We start from the raw sequence: 24676 nt of genomic DNA, 5'->3' as shown, positions 1-24676 counted from the left end.
TCAGTATCTGAGCTGGTGGGGTGCATGAGGCAGCCTTATCAATGTTTCCTCTAAAACCTCTTTAGTCCTGAAAGGTCAAGGAGTTGGTTGGCTGGTGGAGCTGGCTGTTTTCTGTGGAGATAGTGGAAATGCTGGTGTGATGTCACAAGTAAGTGAGTAAGCTGTTCAGAGGCCGTGCAGCCTGTAGGGGATTTTGGAGGAGCAGTGTTGAGATTGACCACAGGAAGATGTTGCAGGGAACAGTGAGAGTGGTAGCCTTGGTGAGAATTGGGTGCAGTGGCAGAGACTGGGTGAGTCTGCTGTACTGGAGAGAAAAATGTAGCTCCTCCCCTAGCACAGCAGAAAAGGTCACTGACATTCCTAAGACACTGCTAGCCATTCCTCTGCACTGTGGGGATGGCAGTGACCCAGGTGGCAACTTCAGACCAGGCTGCCATTCTCTAGTGTCGTGGCCTACTCTACTCATCCTCTGAGAAAAAGGTACTATCTCCCCCTTCTCAGACATTGTTGTAAATGTCCTTGACCAAGCAGGGCAGCTTCAAAATCTCAGTGCTTGCCGAGTTACATCGCTGCATTTTAAAGGTGGCACAGGGATGCTGGTCTTTAAGCTGATCTCTGCAAGTTGTTCCAGGTACAGCATGTGGTAAGATGGGGATAGAATTGGACATGAGAGACACCATGGGTGAGGTAGGTAGATAATGAGGCATATTCGGTAAGGAACAGTGACCTAATCAGACCTAATCTGATTAGGTCTCCCAGTGGAAATGCATCCAAAGAACCCAATGTACCCCAACTTAGCCATGAAGAGCAATATTCAGGCCAAATTGTTAACATTCACAATCGTAGTGGTCAGATCTCTGAACTGTTTTCTACACATTGTATAACTGCATGGGCGGCATGGTGGCTCAGTGGTTAGCACTGCTGCCTCACAGCACCAGAGACCCAGGTTCGATTCCAGCCTCGGGTGACTATCTGTGTGAAGTTTGCACATTTTCCCTGTGTTTGTGTAGGTTTCCTCTGGGTGCTCCAGTTTCCTCTCACAGTCCAAAGATGTGTAAGTCAGGTGAATTGGCTCTGCTAAATTGCCCATAGTGTTAGGTGCATTAGTCAGAGGGAAATGGATCTGGGTGGGTTACTCTTCGGAGGGTCGAAGGTTGGGCTGAAGGGCTTGTTTCCACACTGTGGGGAATCTAATATAGAAGCATCACTGGCTGTTGTTGTTGCCAACCAGTGCTGGATATTCTCCTACAGCTACCAAGATGGAAGCAGAATAGCAGGGCTCCTTGGGGCTCCTGTGCCTGGGATTCGTCTACTCCTATCTGCTTTTTTTTTTGTTCTTTTGCTCTTTTTCTGTTTCTTTTATTTGAAGTCTTTTGTGGCAGGGTCATTGGCATCGGCACAGCAACGAGAGCAGGCTGTGCACGGAATGGCTGCAGCCTCTTGGCGGTCTGAGGCAGCAATGGAAGTGGCAGCAAGGTCACGACTACTTCAGCGATCAGGGTCAGCAGTGGTGGCGGCAAAGCTCCTCCCAGTGATCGCAGTACATGGCAGCAGCAGTAGAATACGACTCCTGCCAGTGATCGATATGAAACTTACAGGCTGGTCGAACATTCCACACACCCTTTTTGTGATGGAACTTGAAGATGTGGGCTGTTTTCTTTCATTTAAGTTCTGTTTTATTTTTCCTGTTTTTTTAATGTTGGTTTTGTGACCAAGATGGTGCTGGAGAATGGTGACTTTGTACGCTTTTCACTGTACTCTTCAGGACTGAACTGTACAAAGAAACCAATTGACACCTTTTAAAAAGCCCACATCGCTGAAGGAAATGATTCACTGGGTTTTTCAATTTTTATTAAACATAGATCAACAGATGGCATAGAGTCGCTAATCATTCATATTCTGGCTCTATGTCTTGCTGAAATAACAGACCGTAATTAAACAGCTCAATTAATGCTTATGTCATGCTTCACAGTTTGGTTTGCCTCTTGGTTTCTGGAAAAGTTGAAGCCAGTTTCCGGGTGACTTGTGTTTTTAATTTTAATCCAAGCCATTTCAATTCCAGGATGGATGATTTTGTGACAGTTTATATTTCTGCAGTGCAACAATGGTTTTGAGGAAGGGTCTAGCACCAGTTTCCTGTACTGCGCCTAAGAAAATATAAAAAGGAATAATATTAAAAATATTTGTTTTGAACGTAATTACTTGAGCTCATTCAAAACATCCATATAGAATTTCCACTTGCAAGGCATGGTATGAATGTGGCAATTTGGTAGTAACATTGGCCCTAACTTAGCTCACAGCCTGCATGGAACCCAACAGCCCACACCCCAGGAGCCAATGACCCCCAGGACCATGATATCCACATCTCAATCTGCACCCAATCCTCCTTTCCACTGGACACAATCTCCCTTCCCCAACTCCGCATCTGACCCCACTGCCTTGCTGCCAGTCCTGATTCCAACACCAGCCCATGGTGAACACCTTCTCAAATAGTAGTAACAAAACAGAAAGCAATGAGGTTGAACACATTGAAATGTTCAAATAGAAATCTCATTAGAAAGAAGAGCAGAACTGTCAAGGCTGGAATACTTGGAAGAGAACTGGCTTAAGTAAAAGCAAAATGCTACAGTGCTGCAGATCTGAAATGAAAACAGAAAATGCTGGAGAAACTCAGCAGATTTGGCACCATCTAAGGAGAAAGACAGACAGAGTTAATGTTTTGAGTTCAAAAAGACCCTTGAAAATTATATCAGACTTGAAATATTAACTTTGTTTCTCCCTCCACAGATACTGTAAGACTGACTGAATTTCCTGAGCACTTTCTATTGTTATTTCTGATCTCTAGCATCTGCAGTACATTGTTTTTATTCTAAAAATTTCTGCTGGGAGACAAGCTATCTCGATAGTCAATGTTTTTTCTGTCTTTTGTGGGGAATCAGAAGATAATTACTCACTGCAGTATTCTTAACTTATGACCGGCTCCTGTGGCCACTGTATTTATATGGCTACCCCAGTCTGTGTCTTGAGCAACATTAAGTTCTAAGAGCAATATCTCACTCTGCTTGGACCAGCATAGCAATTATTCTTTTCCTGAAGATGTGGAGGTTCCTACTAGTGAACCAACTTCAGCAATTAATCAAAATGATCATAGTTGATTGGGTGTGTAAATATTCTCTGGATTGTGAGCTCAGCAACACGAGGGAAGATTGGCTACAAAGTCACATGAAAGCTACATCTTGGCTTCAGAACCAAAATGACTACATACAAGGTGTTGGGACAGAGGTGTAGTGGTTAAAGTTCTTAAGGATCTTCTGACAACAGGTCACTGTCACCATGGAGTATTCCTTACAGCACTGGCTAGAGAAAAGGATGCTGAATATTTTGGCATTGTAACTGAGTTGGACATCGGCGTTGTACAGCACTGTCTTCTAGTTGCTTACCTCACAGTCTACGTTTTGAGAGTTTTGTATGTAGTGGTAGCTGTTGAGATCACTGAAATTCTTGACTGGGTGGTTGAACTATAGTCAGATAATAATTCACCATATTTTCTCTATTTAGGAGAAGGGGTCTGAAACCAAGGCTCAGTCAGAACACTGGAACTAGACCTTTCTGAAGAGGATTCATAGAGTCATACAGCACAGTCCAACCAGTCCATGCCAAATTAAACTGGTCCCACACACCTGCTCTGCTCCTGGCCCATATCCTTCCAAACCTTTTCCTAATCATGTACTTATCCAAATGTCTTTTAAACATTGTAACTATACCCACATCCACCACTTCCCCTGGAAGTTCATTCCACACATGGGCTACCTTCTGTGTGGGGGAAAATAAAATGCTCTTTGTGTTCTTTTTAAATCTTTCTCCTCTGACCTTAAAAATATGCCTCCTAGTCTTGAACACCACCACCTTAGAGAAAAGACACCTGCCATTACCACTATCCTTGCCCAATCATGATTCTATAAACCTCTATAAGGTCACCCTCGAGTCATGTTGGACATAATGCTGTTTCTCTCAACGTAGGTTCTGCCTGACTTGCTGAGTTTCTCCAGCAATTTCTAATTATCTTTCAGGGGTGAAATTGGGACAGGAAATATGCTACGTTTTTCTTATTACTGTAATGCATAGACCAATAGATTTGTACATTATTTCCCTGAAATGACACGAGAAAAAAAATTCAAACCAGTATGCAAACCTCTTTGCCTGAAGGCAAATTAATTATATAGTAACTTCTTCCTTGACAGATCAGAAAACCACAAAATAATTATCTTTCCAGTAAGTGGAATGTGCTTTTACCAAATAATTTATGGCAAACAATCTATATCAGTGCCATGTCGATCATGTGATGAAAATATATCCATTATTCATGGTTGATCGAATTGAGAGATGTTCCTGAAAGGTGTCCCACCCTATTATTAACTTTATGATTTATGATGGTGACATGAACACAAATGTAATTTCTCTATTGCCAATATAAACAATCTCCCAGATTTCAATACGAAAGGTTTTCAAGCAGCACTAAGCAGACTTTTGTCAATTCCCAGGTATAGAAACATAGAAATTAGGAATGGGAGTAGATCATTTGGCCCTTTGAGACTGCTCTGCCACTCAGTATGATCATGGGCATTCAGCACCATCACAGACATTGTTGCCATCTCCAATCACTTGGCTTTCTCATTGACTTCTTTGATGAATGCCACATGAGTTGTCTGGGCAAGGGCCCACCACTGCCTGGCCCTGGTTAACTGACAGTGAACTGGATGTGAATGTAGGAGGTATGGTTAGTAAGTTTGCAGATGACACCAAAATTGGAGATGTAATCAACAGTGAAGAAGGTTTAATTTAGAAAAATGTGAGATGCTGCATTTTGGAAAGGCAAATCAGGGCAGGACTTACACATATAATGGTAACGTCCTCCGGAGTGTTGCTGAACAAAGAGACTTTGGGGTACAGGTTCATTGTTCCTTGAAAGTGGACAGAATAGTGATGAAGACATTTAGTATGCTTCCCTTTATTGGTCAGAGCATTGAGTATAGAGGTTGGAAGGGAATGTTGAGGCTGTACGGGACATTGGTTAGACCACCGTTGGAATACTGTGTTCAATTCTGGTCTCCCTGCTATAGGAAGGACGTTATGAAACTTGAAAGGGTTCAGAAAAGATTTACAAGGATGTTGCCAGGTTTGGAAGGCTTGAACTATAGGGAGAGGCTGAATAGGCTGGGGTTGTTTTCCCTGGAGCATTGGGAGCTGAGTGGGGACCTTATAAGTTTATAAAATCATGAGGGACATGGATAGGGTAAATAGTCAAGGTCTTTTCCCCAAGTTTGGGGAGCCCAAAACTAGAGGAGATAGATTTAAGCTGAGAGGGAAAAGATTTAAAAGGGAACTAAGGGGCAGCGTTTCCACACAAAGGTGCTAGGTGTATGGAATGAGCTGCCAAAGGAAGTGATGGAGGCTGGTACAATTACAATATTTAAAAGGCATCTGGATGGGTATATAAATAGGGAGGAATTAGAGGGGTATGGGCTAAATGCTGGCAAATGGCACTAGATTAATTTAGGATATCCAATTTGCATGGACGAGTTGGACTGAAGGGTCGGCTTCCATGCTGTACAGCTCTGTGACTGTATGACATTGTCTGCATAGCACCATTTCTACACAAATATTTCCCTCAGTGTAAGTTATGCTCTTTTAGCATTGAGCAGCAAAACTAGCATTTTACACATTATCTTCAAGGAGTATAGATCCCAATATTGCCATTTAGTAATATAGTAATCAGTAGATGGATTAAGAGTTAATTTTGAGCTATTGAGATTACAGTTATTTACTTTTCACAGCATTTTCGTATAGAGTAAGACAAAGAAGACAAACCACAGTCTTTGCTTTTATCCTCCATGCTTCTATTCTCAACCCAAGGATCCCATTAGCTTTTTTATCAACTGTTTCAACTTGCCTGGTCACCAAGAATTATGTACTTGGTCCCTCTGTTCTTAGACTCCCCTCCAAGTTGTACCATCTATGTCTGTATTGTGTCTCGACATTTCTTCTTTTTTGTGTAACATTTTACATTTCTCTGCATTGAAATTCATTTGCCAGGTGTTTGCCCATTTAGCCAACTTGCCAGTGTCCCTCTGAAGTCACTCAGCATCATCCTCATAACTCACTATTCTCTGTAACTTGGTATAATCTTCAAATTTAGAGATTTTGCCCTCAATATTCATCTGCAAATAATTCTTGTAAGTCAGAAAAAGTAAGGCCCCATCACCGATTCCTGGGAACATTTTCAACCTGTCTCTAACCCATCAATACTGCTCTATGCTTCCTATCTTTCACCCAACTTCTAACCCATGTTGCCAAGGACCCACCAATCCCAAACATTTCTAATTTGCAAACCAACCCCTGCTTTGTGACATCATATCAAATGCTTTCTGAACGTCCAAATAAACAATATCCACAGTACTATCCTCATCCACTGCCTGTGTTACCTCATTAAAGACCTCAATTACATTTTTCAGACATGATCTGTCCTTGACAAAGCCCTGTAAACTGTCCAGTATTAACTTTTTTTTCTCTAAGCGCATATTTGCCTTATCCCATATTATGATCTCCATCAGTTCTCCCACTATTGATGTCAAGCTGACAGGTCTGTCGTTTCCTGGGTTATCCTTTGTCCCTTTCTTAAACAATGGTGCCACATTTACAATCTTGCAGTCCTCTATGAATAAAACTGTGTTCAGAGAGGCTTAGAACATTTCTGTCAAGGCTCTGCAATTTGCTTCCTAAACTCTGTCAGCAATCTAGTTGCATCTAGATGTAACTACATCACTAACTGAAATGCTGTTAGCCTTTTTAGCACTTTTTCTTTATCACTATACCACTCAGTTGCTCAATACTCACATTTTCAACTGGGCCATTGTCACCATTTTCTAATTTGTAAAGGCAGAAACAAAATACTTATTTAGTACCTCTACCATACCCTTTGCTTCAGTGAACAGTTTACCTGCTTGTTCCTGATGTGCCCCACTCCATCCTTCACTAATTTTTTTACTATTAATACATGTGAAGAACATTTTACTATTTGTTTTAGTGCTGCCTGCCATCCTTTCCTCATGCTTCCCTTTAGCCTTCCTTATTCCAGTCTTAGCCTCTCTCCTGCATTTAAGATACTCTTCCTGATTTATATTGCAATTATTATTCCGATTTGCATCAAATGTTTCCTTTTTTTTTCATTATTTTCTCATCAACATACTTAGTCATATACCTTTGGATACCCTGCATTTATTTCTCATGAATATGTACGTGGGTTGTACCTTATTCATCTCTCTTTTGAAAGTCTTCCATTTTTCAAACACTATTTCATCCATCAAATTGTGTTTATAATCAACCAGCTCCAGTTCAACTTTTAGAACCCTAAGATTTGCCCTTTTCCAGCTTGGGATCTTAATCCTTGGCTGATCTTTAACCTTTCCAGTTTCATATTGAACCTTATTACATGGTTTATTTCCAAATGCTCCCCCACTCTATCACGTTCTCCGCTTGGCCTGCCTCATTTCCTAGGAACAGATTCAGTATAGCTTCCTCCCTGATGGGACTGGAAATGTACTGTTCCCGATAGTTCTAATGCACAAAATGCTGGCATTCTTTCCCTTCTGTATCCCACTCTCCACCTTTCTCCCAATCTACCCTAGGTAAATTAAAATTTCCAACTTTCACAACCCTGCTTGTCCTACGGGTTTCCATAATCTGCCAACAAAATGCTCGTTTCTACTTCTTCCCTATTATTTGGAGGTCTATAATAAAAACTCAACAAGGTCACTACCTCCTACCTGTTCCTCAGCTTCAACCATATTCAATTCAGAAACTGCATCTTAGTCAAGGACAATGATATTACCTTTGACCAATTCCTCCCCTTTTACTCACCCTGTTTCTACTATAACCATTATAATCCAGGATATTAAGTATCCAGCCCTGTTCTGGCTTTAGCTATGTTTCTATGTCATATCTCCCAAGAACAATTCCTGCTTCCAGTTCTCTAATTTTGCTCACTATACTCTGCACATTTACACATATGCAATTCAACCCTGCCATCATCTCTTTAACCCTTGCCTATTGGAAGGTGACCATTTCTTTGTTCATTGTCATATTCTGGCTTCCATCAATTCGTTTTACTCATTCCTAATCATCTCTCTTTTGCCCTCATTGGTAGCAATCATCATTGCAGAGCTTAAGCAGTGAAGAGGAATTCTAAAAATAAAATGTTTAGTCAGTTGTCTTGGCACCAATATCAAATTACCAAGAATCTCAAGCATGAGCACTGACCAGGGCTGCTGAAACTCCTGTGTAGGCGTGTCTATGTAAATACATTGATTTCAGTCAGTATAAAATGTAGAGGTTGCAACGCTGAGTTTACTCTGCGCAGTTTGAGCCAGGATGGCGACCAAAGCAGGTGAGTCCAAATTTCAATGCTTTCTGCAAAACAAAAACATGCTCAAAACAGAATTTATTTTGTTTCCAGCTTTCTCTTCTCCCAAAATTCTGGTTTTTGTAGGGTTCATCTCTGCAAATTGAGTGCTCCTCAGTACTTAACTCAAAGGGTCATTTCTTCCATGTCAGTTGATGAATTAATTGGTACCTCAGTCTATTTGATTGTACGTGTCATCAGTCGATATCATCCCAACATCGCTGAATGTAACCATTTTGAAGAACAACAACAAGCAGGAGACGTAGCTGGCAAGTGGAGCTGTAAATGGATCTAAATGTTATTAAGATTATTAATGTCACAATCAGTTGCCCCTGCACATGTGATCCAACTGGTAAGTTCAAATGTCATCAAGGATGGAAATGGAAAGGACTTAGGTTTCCACACTAACTGACCTGTTGGACCCTTTCCTCCAGGCTCGGATAAGATGACCAGTTGAGTTAGATGATAAGCTTGAAAGGCACCTGTGAGTGATACATTTTCACGAGAGCAGAAAGGGAAGGAAGCAGTGTAAATGTAAAGGACACCGTATTGGTATTTCAAATCTCACAAAGTGTAAAAAGATGTGAACTGGGAAATTGCTATCACTGTATCACAGAATGAAACTGCCTATGACCAAAGAAAGTTCTTCTAATCATCTGTGTTTAGAATGTAAAGATTGTTTAAGTTAAAAACATTGGCTAAACAATGTGAAATTTAACATATAATTCTATGAACCTATTATTTAAACTGCAATTCTCTCAGGTTGCCTTATGTCTACCTTCATTGCTTTGCTCATTGCTCCTTTCTTATTCCATTCTTTCTGCCTGCCTTGCTTTCTCTCTTTCAGATATACAGTATTTCCTTCACTTTCACATTTAGGGCTTTTCGCACCCAGGCACAAGTTTGAATCTGTGAGAGGAGTTATGTTTCGGAAACCTGGAAGACCAGGTTTCTGAAAAGCCATGAAAGCTTGGCTCCGGGTCCTGTTTTAATTTGTTTCTTCAGATTTTGTCACAGCAGCCTGATTGGCTGCTGAATTCCTCCTTCCAGTCAAACGGGTAAGTGTATCAGTAGTATGTAGGTAGAGATTGAAGGGAATGGAGATAGAACAAGATCGAAGGTGGTTGTGGGGGAAGGAAATGTTGGGGAAGACATCATTGGATGTACACGGGGATCATAGGCAGAAGAGATCACAGAGAGATGGAAGGTCTTGGAGGAGATCACAATTGGGCAGATTGTGGGGTGGGGGTTGGGTTGGAGTTTACAGGGCAGCCTAGGATCGCAACAAAAATAGGGGTAGCTGATAGGGTCTCTTCAAACTACTGTACCAATAAATATGAACATAATCTCAAATTCACTCTCCTATGTGCACCCCTTAGCTTTAGACTCCTTTATAATTTACGATTCTGTCCGACTAGGATATATACTGAATATATTCAATAATTCATCCCTCAGAGCTGTCCAGATAGAAACTTCTAGGATTCACAATATCCTGAGAAGAAATTGCTCAACATTTCTGCTTTAAAGGAACAATGAGCAACTTTGAAATTAGGCCGTCCAGTTCTAGATTTGACCAACAGAGGATATATCTTTTCAGCATCAATTCTATCAAGCTTCCTCAGAATCTGAAATGCAAATGAGTTCTTTCATAAAAAAAAATAAAAAATACTTTCATAAGTGCTCTAGGTGCTGTCTTACAATCATGACCATCATATTCCACTTCTATATTTCACCCCATTTGGAATGAAGGGCAACATTAATTTAGTTTCCTAATTATTTACTGAACCTGCATAAATAACTTATGTTACAAATACATAGTCATCCAGATCACTTAGCACTGCAGCATTCTGTGATAATTGTCTATTTAAATAAAATTTTCATCTCCCATTCTTCCCACTTGTCATTTTTCCTATATTCTGCTCCACTTACCAAATTGTTGGCGCTTGCTTCACATAACCATATCACTTTGGAAACTCTTTGAGCTGAATGTTCTGATACCAACTCAGCTGTTGCATTTAATGAACTTATGCATATGTGGCAAATACTTAAAGTGTCAAAAACTTGAGCCTGTTGTATAATATTTACTCATCTACCAATAAGCAAGGACAGAAAACAACAGGACCCTAATGATCTAACAATTGATGGATGCAGATTTTTTTAACTGGAAATCCAGGTTACACCAGACACGACTAAGTATGGTATTCACTACGTGAATATTCTTTTGAAAGGATTTTAAGTTGGCAAATCAGTCTGATTGATGGGCTAGTATGAACATAGCAGTTAAGATTAGAATTAGGACATTCAACCCAAAAGCCTTCTCTGCCATTTGATAAGATCATTGCTGATCTGAATATAGCCTCAAATTAGCTGTCTACTCTAGAACACTTTTACTCACTTGTCAACCCTGAATATATCTCACTCAGTCTTAAGATGAATGTTCTAATACAGAAACCCTACAGAGCAAGCCACAGTTGGGGGAATGTAGCCTATAGCTGCTCAAGAGACCTTTAGGGGAGTCAATCTCCAATCTAAGTGAGTCTGACATCCAAACCTGCAGACACGTTTTGGAAGCCCTATTGGGGTGAGTGGAGTTTGTTCTAGATACAAAAATATTGCAGGCCAATGTGGAGCACTCCTCCTGGGCCATAAGCCAGTGCTGGAAAGGCATTCCCCCAGAGCTGTCTTTCCCTCCTATGAACTGTTGGGATCCTGAGAAACATGGGTAGTTAAGTGTGTTAGTAAAGTTAAATATAATGCTCATGCCCTTATTATAATAATTAAATATTCACCTGCTTTCAGAAGCAAGTTAGTTGGCTGCACCTTTACTATCTTCCATTAAAGTTGAAAAGGGGCAGATGAGAAGGGTCATGTTTGCAATTTCAAAAATATTTATCTCACTAGACTCATACCTACAGGAGGTGAAAGTTCACCTCATACTCTCCCTAGTACATACTGTCTGGCTTTCTCTCTGACCCTTGAGGAGTGTCTTACCCTCTTGGCCTGTTACACTTTCATATTCTTTGTGACTCCTGTAATGTTTGTCTCACTCCCATGCTCTATCTTGACTTTCTCACTCTAACCTTTGCCCTATTGGCATCCTTTCCTGTTTCTTGCGTTATGCCTCTCATAAAAGTTTGCATTGTCACCCCCTTGACTCTCACCTGATTCTTACACTTTGTGTCTTAATTTTGATTTTGCAACTGTCTCATAATTTTTAATGCTGTTTGTTTTATAAACCTTAGGTTCTGTCTTGACTGCAGTCATTTTTTTAGCACTGAGTGCTGCAAACTGTGAAGAAGAAATCGGGAACATGCATATGTTAGATTTACATGAAAGAACCACAAGAAGTTTTGGAAAAAAACCCTTATCAGGTTAGTATAGGGGATTCTGCTTTGTCTTTGTGGTCAATATTTTTTCTTAGGGACCCTGTCATAAGCTCTGTTAAAAGCTTTTTTACGCAATAGACTTAAGCTCTCTCTCCCTGGCACCAATCAAAGCTGATATCAGTGTGTTTGACACATTAATGTCACATCTGACTTTGATATGAAATTGTAATCCTATATTCCTAGATTGTCTCAGTAACATCGCCTGATTTGATCTCTGTCTCCACTGCTCTGCTGCTGAAACCCTTATTCGTGTCTTTATTACCCTAGATTTGATGGTTGTAATGCACTCCTTACTGCTGTATCCACCATAAACTGGAGGTTATCCAAAACTCTACTTGCCCTGTCTTAACATGCACCAAGTTTTGATTTTAAAATTTGCATCAATGTTCCCCTTGATTTGGACTCTTGGGCAGCCTTTGTTTTAACAGTGCCAAGATCTGGAATTCCCCTCCCTACAGCTGCCTGCCTCATCTTCCTCCTTTGAGACACACCTCCTCCACATTTGGTTTTTATCTTCTGTCCTGCTTTGTCTTTTTTTCTCCTTCCTACATTCTGCCTGTCATCTCCAGCTTCACACTTGTATGCATTCCCCTACTCTCTTTCTTACCTCTCTCCTTGAGTCACTTTCTTCGTGACTCCCAGCAACTTACTTCACCCATTCCTTCTGTCCCTTTCCTTTATCCCATCCACATTTTGTCCTTTTCTCTCTTGATAGCTTCCTTCTTTTATCTCCATCTCTCATCCTCTTTCCTCATCTCTTCCTGCTTTCATCCACTTTCCTTTGCCGTGACCTTCTATATGCTAGTTTTCTTCAAATCTCATCTCATGATTAAATCAATAAAACAATCTTCCATATTGCAGGTTATCCCACGGATTGCAGCAAAGTCAGGGGTAAAAGTGGAGTTTACATTATCCAACCCACCGGTTCCATTCCAATTGTTGTCTATTGCAACATGAGGACAGACGGTGGTGGATGGACTGTGATTCAAAAGAATAACTTTCCTTCTAAAATTACCTGGACAGAATACTGGACAGCTTACAAGTATGGTTTTGGCAACGTCCTTCAGGATCACTGGTTAGGAAATGAATATATATATGACATCACAAGTCAGGGAACCTACAAAGTAAAATTCCTGCTGTTAAGCAAGCACAACAAGAGCAGTTTTGCTGAATACGATCTATTCTCTATAGGGAATGAAACAAGTGGTTACAGGCTGCATCTAGGTGGATACATGGGAAATGCAGGCAATTCAATGGTGTCAACTTCGAGCAGTGTTGTACATGATAACATGAAGTTTTCAACATTTGACCGAGACCAGGATAGGTCACGTTTAAACTGTGCACAAATTAATAGAGGAGCCTTCTGGTATAATAACTGTCGCTGGGTTAACTTGAATACACGTAATATGTATTGGAATGGTTTCTGCAATGGGTGCCGGTCTTCTGAGATTCTCATCAAACCTAATGATGTGTGTAGCCGGGCATATTTACACAAGTAGATTAAAGCTTACACACTCCTGGTGATCCTTCAGCTTGGGATAGGTGTTTCTTGTGGATTGGGATTGATCTATATTCGCTTTTGGGGAGCTGAGTTTCTGTGTGAAATGCCAAATTTACAGTAAAGTGAAGCTAAACTTGTGAAATGGTACCTGGCTGTAACTATATTACTTAAAAGTCTAGAAATCCTCACAAACAAATACGCCTAAGGTCACCCTCAAGTTTCAACCAATCTCGATCCATATTTTGAGATGCAGAGATGCCGGTGTTGCGCTGGGGTAGACAACCACGACACCTGGTTTTAGTCCAAGAACTCTTCACCTGAAGAAGGAGCACCACAAGAAGAAAGCTTGTGATTTCAAATAAGCTTGTTGGACTAAAACCTGGTGTTGTATGTCTTCTGACATATTCTGAGAAGTTACAGATTCTTTTACAGCATTTATAACAGTTGTCAAAAGTTTTAACACATTCAAAATGCACTGTTACTTTGTGACTGTTTATTTTTGTCACCATAAAGGAAAGGGATAAGAATCTGGATTGAAATATACAATAATATGCAAAAATGTAAAGAGCTACATATCTATTTACAAAACTGTATTTCATTCTGTTTAAAAATGATTAAAATGATTCTAATTATAAAATCTACTTAAATTTTTGCTGATAGTTTGAATGCAATTTTCTATGGGACTGGAATACAAACAAGGATTAACTGCTGCTAAAACCGAGTCATTAAAACAGTGTGTTCTTTATTGATGACATTAAATTGATAATCTCTCTCAAAGAATATATAGAATAGCTGATGTCAGGAATGGAAACACATCACATTCACAGATGTGGGACTTTTGAGATTCCCATCATGTGCAATGTCCCAGATGGACACCACTCAATTCTATTCAGTTACACAGATTTATTTATACAACCCAAATTACAGCACACCAAAATCTGTTGAACAATGTGAAAATAATAGAAAAGGAGCTAGAGGTATAAGAAATGTCTCATGATTTGCAATAAGCTGCTCTTTAATGGAGGTCACGGGAGGCTCTCAATGGAAAGAGAATACTTTCTTTCATTCTCACTTCCTGGGGATGAGCGTGCAAAGCAAGCATCAGTGTCTACACATTGCAGCCTTTTCCAATACCATAGGATGTCACTGACTGTAGGCACCAGCAAATATATTATTTTTATTTCAAAAATATACTACATTCATAAAAAGATCTCCTGTATATACACATCGTCACAAAAGCAGATTGGGTCTATACTACTGCATATCATGTAAATAAACAAAGCATTGGACTTTGACTCTATCCAATAAACTAAAGACCTCTCTTGCACATATAATAATAATATTAATATTTACATATATTTTGAAGATCTGGACCCCCGGGGTGGGAGTGGGGGGGTTCTCTCTGGTCCGTGATCAGTCAATAAGCACTCACAATCAATCAGTCTGGTTCTTTAAGACTTCACACTTTATTTCTCATACAGCCAGGCACAGATCGTCCAGAAACACAGAGATTAAACACTTTCATGTTCCTCAGAGGAGCTGCGCACATGGCTTAAAACAAAGACATTTTTATACTTTTCTTAAAGATGCCATTTTGTCATATTATTTGCATTGAGTAGCCATTTTGTTGCCACTTAAGTTAGTAAGAGCATGTGTTAAGTGGTTGTTCCTGACAACTAGTTACCTCAGCCTGTATTCAGGTTTCAGATCTTCATCCCCCCTCTTTGGTCATCCCATAACTACACCATAGGATGGGAGAGCATAGATTAGATCAGTCCAATCAAATGGATGTTAGAGATTGCCATACCTTCTCCTCCTCCTCTGAGGAAGAAGCAGAGATTTGCAACCGCATCTCATCTTCATTTGGACGGAGAAGAAGCATTTTCTGGGGGGAGCCGATGTTGTCAAAAGAAGTCATTAGCTTGGCAATAATACATTTAACAATAGCAATTTCAGCAAACAGACAAATTAAAATAATTGCATATACATGGCCAGATTTATCAACCAGTTGTACCATGAGCCAAAACCCCAATCTCCCCATCCAGTACCTTCTGTCATTTGGTTGACAAAGATGCAGATATCATCTACATGCTTGGTAATATTCTCAATGAGATCAGTAACCCCCATCATACACTTGCTTTTAATTATGGCTAACACCCCACCCTCTTTGGCGAGTAGGTTTTGTTGGGAGAATAGACGTAATTCTGAAAGCATATCCTTCAGGCCTGTTTTAGTGACTTCCCTGAACATATGGGTAGTCCATGGCTACAAAGTATGGTTGGCCTGAGCGCTTAGGGTGAATGCTGTTCAGTAAAAAGAGGTGGGTCTTTCGGTAAGAGATGTGGTTATTGTCCCAGACTGGTTCCTTCCTTCGACAACTGGGAGGATGGAGGTGCCATTGGGGGTCTCATCGTGAAGGTGGGTGCCATTACCCATACAACAAAGAGCCTGAATACCAGCAATTACAGAGACACACTCCTCCAGTAGGCACGAGGACTCAGAGGGTAGCAGTAGCGGTTGGTACATTTGATCAAAACATGTCGAATAGTCTTATTCACATTCACGTAAATGCACCCCCATCCCTTACCGTTGTCACAATTTGGATAGGCTACCCCGGACTTATTAGAGGAAGTCCACAAGCAACCAGCTGGTGGGGATAAGTAATAGTCAAGAGAAACATTATGTCCGGTAAACACCTTAGAAACATTCCATACTCCTTCGTTGGGATTTGGAAAGGGGGCAAAAAGTCCTTTGCTGATGTGAGGGCGTAACAGACCACTTCCTCTCGGCCAAATATTTTGTTGTGACTTTGAAGAAACGGATTGTTAGTGAAAGCTAACACTTCCCCCTTTTCTCTTTTGCGGCGTGCAGATTTAGACCTCTTTAGGTAGGGGCAAGGCTTGCCAGGGCTGGCCATAGCACAACTGAAATCAAACTGGCATCGAACACCTTGACAGGGTAAAGACCATTAAGACTTGTACTGTAAACGAACTGTCCGATCTTCTTGATGAGTTGACCATTGCAAGTCATTCTTGATATCGTTCCGTGCATCGAAAGTATCAGTCTCTTGGCACACGAGGACATCTTTTCGGCATAAATGGTACACAGTCTCTGGCTGATCAGGATCACACAGATAAACAGGAAGAGGCCCTTCTTGAGCACTAATGCCAATGACGAAGAGTCTAGTTAACAGGGTAAGTTTAATCTTCATCATCTCCCCGCCTTGCAAGGGGCTCGTTCGATGACCTTGCAATGATGGAGGTGCCCAGTGACCTTATCAGCAGTAGGGGTGGTGTGAAGAACCTGGAAGGGCTGCTCCCATTGAGGTTGGAGGCCGCGGCGTGTCCATTGTAATAGAGTATAAACCATTTCCTCCTTGCCCAAGTATATACAAAAATGCACATAACTAAAATAGGCCGCAGCAAAGAAGGAACACAAACTTGTCCAGCAGGGGTCACCCACATTTTAGTTTGAGTATCGAGGGAGAAGCCTATTTGAAGCCATAGTTTGTGCTCTTCAGCAGGGGCCTTCCCCTGTAATTTCTGTACCTATCCCAATATTCTCTCTATCCGGGTTTTGCTGGGGACCCAATGGGACCAGAAGTTTGGGGTGTGAGGCTGCCAGCTTGGCAGCTGCATCTACCTGCCCATTACTTTGGAAACTGAATCAGTTGCCTCAGTATGAGCCGAACATCTTGATAACTGCCAGATTGATTGAACAAAACAGCATTACTCTAACGCTGCCCCCATGGGGCTTAAAGATCCTCTATGTTCCCACAAGGCTCCTTAATCGTGGGTTACACCAAAAGCACAATGAAGAGTCAGTGTGTATTAGCAGATTTTCCTTTTGTTAGGACACAAGCATGTCAATTCCCCACGTTCGCTCCAAGGTAACAGTAAAGACACATCACTTCCCAGTGGCCACATTTCCACAGTTAAAGCAAGGTCCAGCCATTTGTCCCTGGGGGATTTTGCGGTCTTGTTCCCAGTCTCTAAGATGTAATACTGGGGCTTGCCTGTCCCCATTCCCAGGGTCCCCTCGGGAAAAGGTTGCTCAGCAGTGGTCGCAGGGCAGGCATCTGAGGTAGGTTCCGCCCCAGTGGGTATCCTGGTCCCAATCAATCCTGTCAGGGCTGGCACACGGCATTTGGGATCGCGAGGGCGCTGCATATAATTGGTTTTACATGTAACTTGCATCGTGGTTCAGTCTGGTTGTGACCATCCCAATAGAAAACCACCGCTCACCTCATTTGCGACTGGAAAGTCCTGGACTAGTTCATACTGTTCGTCTGGATCATGTTAGTGACACCAGGAGGAAAATGTTGCAAAAGCATAGGGTTAAACAATGGTAATTGAGCTTCCTGATTATTTTTCAATTGTATACCACTTCCGTCAGAAAGATAGCCACATATTTTAGTCTTGTAACACAAGCCATTCGTATACAGGCTATTCCCAGAATTTTGCTGCATTTACATCCGTATCACCCTTGGACATATTGAGCACAATGGCTCAATATGAAGCTCAGAGTGAAGGAATGACAGTTTAAAACTAAGATGAGGAGGAATTTCTTCAGCCAGAGAGTGATTAATTTGTAGAACTCATTGCTGCAGCAAGCTAAAGCATCAAGCTATCAAGTTTATTTACGATAGATATGTGGTGGCACAGTGGTTAGTACTGCTGCCTCACAGCACCAGGGTCCTAGGTTCGATTCCAGCCTCCAGGGACCATCTGTGTGGAGTTTGCACATTCTCCCCGTGTCTGTGTGGGTTTCCTCCAGGTGCTCTGGTTTTCTCCCACAGTCCAAAGATGTGCAGGTCAGGTGAATTGGCTATGCTAAATTGCCCATAGTGTTAGGTGCATTAGTCAGAGGGAAATGGGTCTGGGTGGGTTACTCTTCGGAGGGTCGGTGTGGACATGTTGGGCCGAAGGGCCTGTTTCCACACTGTAGGGAATCTAATCAAATTGGGTCAGTTTGTTCTTGCGGTCAGGGGCATGCTTCATTAACATTACTCTAATTGCTGGGATTGGCCCTGGTTTAGGATGGCGCAGGCCACTCATCCATAATATCGGCTATGAAGACTGGACGCTTCATTTTCAAAAGAAGGAGAGGTTTGTAATGGGATGGGGGAGGGGGGTGGTGGTGTGCGGGGGACAATCAGGAGATTGTCCAGGAATAAATTCCCCTTCCTCAAATAGGGTCGGTATGCCAGACAAAGGCTCAGGATTCTGAGTAGAATCTAAGTTCTTTATTTTACAGCGTTGTTGCTTTAACCCTGTTTGTATATTGCTCAGCCTTAGTGACCTTACACTGTTTCTCATGTCCATCTTTTTTTCATTACCCATTCACAGTCAGCTCTGAACACCTCCCAGCTTTTGGGAGTTCCATCTGCTATACATACCTCTATCCCCCAATGACAGGCAGAGTTCCTTCAACTGGCCAGTAACATACCTTTCCATTCTCTAGTTAGCAATGAATTAATGCAGCCATGCTTCAAATTAACCATGAGGCAACGAGACAGATCACTGACAACGTGTAAAGGAATAAAACCACGCGATCCTGCCAATTCATTCTGATTTTGTGATTCAGGGCTAATACAATTGATTATTAATAAATAATAAATAAAATAATCATGATCTGTAATTCAGAGGTAGAAACTGAACAAGTGACTAAGACATTTGAAAAGTCATCAATATAAACTGGAAATTCATTTGTTCATTATTCAATATTTAAATGTATACAGTTTCCAATTCTGAAATCCATTATAATTACCTGGTTTTAGTCCCTTAATTTAAATCCCAGATTAGGTTCCTTAAGCGTTCCTGACCAGTCATTGCTCATTTACTATGCCATAGGCCATGAAATGACTGCAGCTGCCTTAAGAGGTCTTGTCTAGTCACATGGTAACAAAAAGACTTCTAAAGCATGAATAATGCCCGAATCCAAAGACAGTGATATTAACCATAGGATGTTAATTTTGTTACATGATTTATCACAACCTAATGTTGAACTGAAACTTCAATTGCCATTGAGGGAGGGGAATTGATATAAAATAAAGCTACGAATGGCACACCATAATCACTAATGAGACATAGCAGTCTTAAATTAAGTGGAAACAAATGAGTCTAAAACAAAAATTAAATCTGCTAGTATCCTTTTCTGAAAACAATGCTGTTAGTTTGGGATATTTTGGATCTATCTTTATTACTTCCAGTTTTACAAAATTTAACTAAATTAAACAAGGTTCATGCAATTCTTCCACTCAATGAGCAAATGTTAAAGTCTGAAGTGATTTTCCTCAATGTTAGGCTTAGATTATAACTAAAATTGAGCAGAGACCTGCTGTCATCCTGGAACAGAATGATTCTGCACCCGAGGCCCAGATTTAGTGCTACTGCTTTACTTCCTTGAGTCAATTCTTTCATTAGTACAACATGTAGGGGTGAGGGGGATGATAATGACCTTTGGCAGTATCATGAAATAATGGGGAATTTGAGAGCAAGTTTATACTGATGTCAGATGATGCAGAATCAAAGGAGAAGACTTTATTTAAAAAGATTATAATGCTGTCTTCCTCCGTATTAAACTGATTTGAAATTAAATAAGATTGGCTTTCATGTAAGCATAAAAGTGATTAGTTAGAAATTGACAATAGGGCAGACATGGCCTGTAAGAAGAACAGAGGTTAATATTTCATTTCATAATCACTGATGGATCCTTAACCTTCAAAGAAATCATGTTGAATTTCCAAAATGCAAATCAAATTCAAAACAGTCCCAGATCTCGAGCTCCAGGGAACAAAACACAAACGTTCAATCACCAATAAGCAAATGTGCCTTCAAACCGAATCTGAATACGAGGAAAACCAAATGGATAAAATACTCATGTCTGGCTGGCCGATTCCTCTAAACTCAATATTGGAGGACTCAAGGCTTTTACACCGCTGCCCACAAACCGTCCGTGCCGAGTCTGAGTCATGGTGCCAAATGAAGATCTGGATCACCGGGGAGGGGTCTCTCTGTTCCGTGATCAGTCAATAAGTACTCACAATTGGTCTGCTTCTTTAAGACTTCACACTTTATTTTTCATACGGCCGGGCATATTGTCCAGAGACACAGAGATTAAACACTTTTGTGTTCCTCAGAGGAGCTGCGCACATGGCTTAAAACATAGACTGTTTTATACTTTTCTTAAAGAAAGGTACAGACCATAATCATACAGTACATTCAGACAATTACCAATCAACTTACAAAATAATCTTAACTGACACCTACTCATCCAAAGATATTTCCTGGAACCAACTTTGTTTTCCAACACTTGGGTCACCCTTATCTCACTAACACAGTCTTTGCATCTGCACTTGAGGGTCAGTTAGGATGACCAGTAATGTCTTATCTCGTCTAGTTATCGCTATGCAGTAAAGGAAGCATTGTCTGCTAATCTCTGTTGAGGCAGACTGTGGTTAGTCAATGATACCGCTGTAACAGAGGTTAAAGCCATTTTATGCAGCTTTTAGCAGACTTGGCAATTTGCAGCCTAGATGCCATTTTGTCATATTATTTGCATTGAGAAGCCATTTTGTTGCCACTTAAGTTAGTAAGAGCATGTGTTAAGTGATTGTTCCTGACAACAACTAGTTACCTCAGCCTGTATTCAGGTTCCAGGTCCTCAATTTGAGGCACTAGGTGAGTCCAACAACTGAACAGACTCCCATTTACTTTCAGCAGGAAGACCTCAGATAGTGGTCTTTCCCCACTGTGCTTTGGCAGCAGCTGCCCCAATTGCATCCCTCAACATGTAGAGCTGGACCTTGGACTATGCCAGTCTGCAACACCCAGTCAGGGTGAACTCCATGTTCAGGCACCAAGCAAACGTCTCAAGTTACAAACTGATAGGGATTCTACGTGTCATCACAGGAATAGGATGCTGCCTGACCTGCTGTGCTTTTCCAGCAGCACACTCTCAACATAGGATCATGACTGGCATACTGACAGTGGTCACAATTTCTACATGCTGTAACAGTTCTCTAGGCCAATGTTTGTTGAATCACCATAAAAACTCAGTGTGACTACAAGTGTTAACTGTTGATGGTAACGCGTGTGATTGTTATTCAGAACTCTCAAATAAATATTATAATGAACCTTCCCTCACTTGTTTCTCGAACATTTTACATCACAAGCAGAAGAACTGGAAATTCTGCATTAGAGCTCTCTTCTTCTTTTCCAAAGTTGTGTCACCCCATGAAACCCAGCAGACTATGGGGTGCTGTTGACAATCAAGATTAGAGTTGTGCTGGAAAAGCATGCATTGAAAGCCACCAAACAAAAACAAAATTACTGCTATATCTACAATCTTTTTTTTCTATTTCTGTATGAGTTTTTGTGAATTGATTCTAATGTTGTTGCTACTCAATTTGCTAATCCATCTTTTGCTGATCTACATTATGGCCTGAATTGTCATGTCTCTAGATTGTCATCAACTGAACATGAATTCCAAACTGCACGTCATGATCCCATGAAATTCCTGCTGTGTTGACTTCCTTAGTATTGCTCAGCATGTCTGAACATCTAACAAACAATTCCCCTGCTCCCCAGGAACATCTGCAGAAGTATCCAAATCCGAGTTGTAGTTGGAGACTTTTGATAGTTCCAAATTACTTATATAGATAGTTACTCAGGAAAGGTTAGACAGAAAAATTGTAACATTTAATGACAGAAGTGACTCCCAGTCACTGATACTGACACAAATCCCAACTCATTCTTGGATCTCTCCAGTACCCCCAGGTATCCCTTTCCCCTACCATACTAACCTCTGACCAGGCAGACCTATCCATACCTCCTTCTCACCCACCCAGCCCACGCATTCTGTTGACTTGCCACCATATCCACTTACTTCATCCAACCACCTACCCTTCCCTTTCATTCATGCTCTAATGTTCACATTGCAGATTTAAACTTGCCATACACTAGCTATTGCCATAGAAAGAGGACACATCCAGTCTTCTTCCTGACATTACAATGCTGTGGCAGAACCTTTGGAGAGATGTTTTGCTCTACATTGATGAAACAGCCAGATTTCTAAGATCTAGGAAGAAGTGAAGAGCAGCGTCAGAGTTGGACAAAATATTCGAGCAGAAGGATAGTCCAAATAATGACAGGTGATTTGCAGAAGATCTGTGCCTAGTCTAACTTCAGTTGTAGGTAAATTGTTGGAGGTGATTATAAAAATTGATTAGGAATAGTCAGCATGGTTTTCCTTGACTTAAGGAAAATCAAATCGCACAAAAGGTTTTGAGTTTTTTGAGAAAGTTACCAAAAAGATTGATGTTGGCAGAGCAGTAGACGTTATTTATTTGGATTTTAGTAAAGCCTTCAACGAGGTTCTGAATGGAAGACTAATTAGTAAAGTTAGATCACTTGGGATTCAGGGTGCGCTTGCCAACTGGATACCTAATTGGCTTAATGGCAGGAGACAGAGATTAATGTTGAAGGTTGATTTTCAAACTGGAGGCCTTTGACCAGCGGTGTTGCACAGGGATCAGTTCTGGGTCCTCTTTTGTTTATCATATATATAAATGGTTTGGATGAGAATATAGAAGGTATGGTTAGTAAGTTTGCAGATGAAAATTGGTGACATAGTAGACAGTGAAGAAGGTTTTCTAAGATTACAAAGGGATCTTGATCAAATGGGTCAATGGGCTGAAAAATGACATATGGAATTCAATCTGGATAAATGCATTTTGGTACAACAAACATGGCTGGGGCTTATACAATTAATGGTAGGGCCTTGGGTAGTTTTGTAGAACATAGGGACTTAGGGGTGCATAAAGGCAGAGTGGTTAAAAGGTGTTTGGCACACTTGCCTTCATTGCCCAGTCACAGACTCTTAGAGATATACAGCACAGAAGCAGAGCCTTCGGTCCAACTTGTCCATGCTGACCAGACATCCTAGATAAATCTAGCCCCATTTGTCAGCATTTGGCCCATATCCCTCCAAACTCTTCCTATTCATATATCCATCCAGATGCCTTGTAAATGTTATAATCATACCAGCCTCCACCACTTCCTCTGACAGCTCATTCTATACACGCACCGTCCTCTTAGGTCCATTTTGAATCCTTCTCCTCTCACCTTAAACCTAGGCCTTCTAGTTTTGGACTCCCCATCCCAGGTAAAACACTTTGTCTATTTACCCTATCCATGCCCGTCATGATTATATAAACCTCTTTAAGGTCACCTCTCAACCTCCAATGCTCCAGGAGAAATCGGGCCGGGTGCTGGCAGTTGGGACTAGATTGGGTTGGGATATCTGGTCGGCATGGACGTTGGACCAAAGGGTCAGTTTCCGTGCTGTACATCTGTGACTCTAATAGGAGTTGGGAAGTCATGGTGAGGTTGTACAGGACGTTGGTGAGGCCTCTTCTGGAGTATTGTGTCCAGTTCTGGTCACCCAGTTATAGGAAGAATATTATCGAGCTGGAGAGGGTTCAGAAGAAATTTACCAGGATGTTGCTGGGTGTGGAATGTTTGAGTTATGAAGAAAGACTGGATAAGCTAGGACATTTTCTACTGGAATATAGGAGGTTGAGAGGTGACCTTACAGAAGTTTATAAAATAATGAGGTACAGATAGGGATAATGGTAGTTATCTTTTCCCTAGGATGAGGGATTTCAAGACCAGTGGTACATTTTTAAGGTGAGAGGAGAGATTTACTAAAGACATAAGAGGTAATTATTTTTACACACAGAGTGATTCATATGTGGAATGAACTTCCTGAGGAAGACAAAGATATATGAATAGGAAAGACTTGGAAGGATATGGACCAGGAGCAGGCTGGTGCAACTAGTTTAATTTGGGATTAAATGTGGCATGGATTGGTTGGACTGAGGTGTCTGTTTCCGTGCTGTATGACGATATGACTCTACATTTTCTGTAAATAATCTTGCCCTCGTAACTTTAGGCTGCACAAATTCACTGTTTGGATAATTTTTTAATCCTAGCTTTCAATGACAGCAGTGAGAAGGCTGTCCTGCATATTTCGAATACTATATTTTCCTGCGATAGGTTTTGGTTTGGGGGTTATGGCTGATCTGATTATAAACATGAATCCTCATGTTAGCACTGCCCGTGTCTGAACAGCACAAAATGGCCGACAGCACTTGGGAAAATACTTGTTTAATGTGGTCTTCACAAGTAGAACACTAGTAGCTCTGTAGAATCAAAGTTATTGGATTGAGTTAGAATGCTACTTATACGTAAGACATAGGTAAGAACATTTCACACTAATTAGTTGTTTCTCTTGAATTATTTAATCAATCTGTTACAATATTAAAAG

The 24676-nt window shown here is 41.0% G+C and overlaps 1 protein-coding gene and 2 long non-coding RNA genes across 3 annotated transcripts in view; 2 read left to right on the top strand and 1 right to left on the bottom strand.

Moving 5' to 3' along the window:
• The window catches only part of LOC148141902 (uncharacterized), a 93939-nt gene that overhangs the window by 59205 nt on the left and 10058 nt on the right, over positions 1–24676 (top strand). The gene's annotated exons all lie outside the window — the stretch shown is intronic.
• On the bottom strand, positions 1843–21936 carry LOC148141903 (uncharacterized). Its single transcript, XR_015752376.1, has 3 exons — positions 20391–21936; positions 8317–8466; positions 1843–2147 (listed from the first exon to the last, which is right to left on the bottom strand). It is a non-coding gene; the product is annotated as an uncharacterized LOC148141903 (long non-coding RNA).
• LOC148141904 (fibrinogen-like protein 1-like protein) lies at positions 8413–13986 on the top strand. The gene is made up of 3 exons (XM_087977461.1): positions 8413–8443; positions 11701–11829; positions 12706–13986. Exons 1-3 carry the CDS (start codon positions 8428–8430, stop codon positions 13341–13343), a joined length of 783 nt encoding a protein of 260 aa, XP_087833587.1. The 5' UTR covers positions 8413–8427; the 3' UTR covers positions 13344–13986.

Source organism: Chiloscyllium plagiosum, unplaced genomic scaffold, assembly GCF_037043375.1.
Source record: "Chiloscyllium plagiosum isolate Xiang-an unplaced genomic scaffold, Cpla_swu_hap1 HiC_scaffold_31, whole genome shotgun sequence".
In the NCBI taxonomy this organism is placed as follows: Eukaryota; Metazoa; Chordata; class Chondrichthyes; order Orectolobiformes; family Hemiscylliidae; genus Chiloscyllium; species Chiloscyllium plagiosum.
Note: the sequence above shows the minus strand (reverse complement) of the source record. Positions and strands in the feature narration are given on the sequence as shown.

Excerpts from the sequence above, each read along its gene's own strand:
- LOC148141904 (XM_087977461.1), top strand. Across the intron at positions 11,830-12,705 it reads TGGAAAAAAACCCTTATCAG|GTTATCCCACGGATTGCAGC; the intron begins GTTAGTATAGGG and ends TCCATATTGCAG.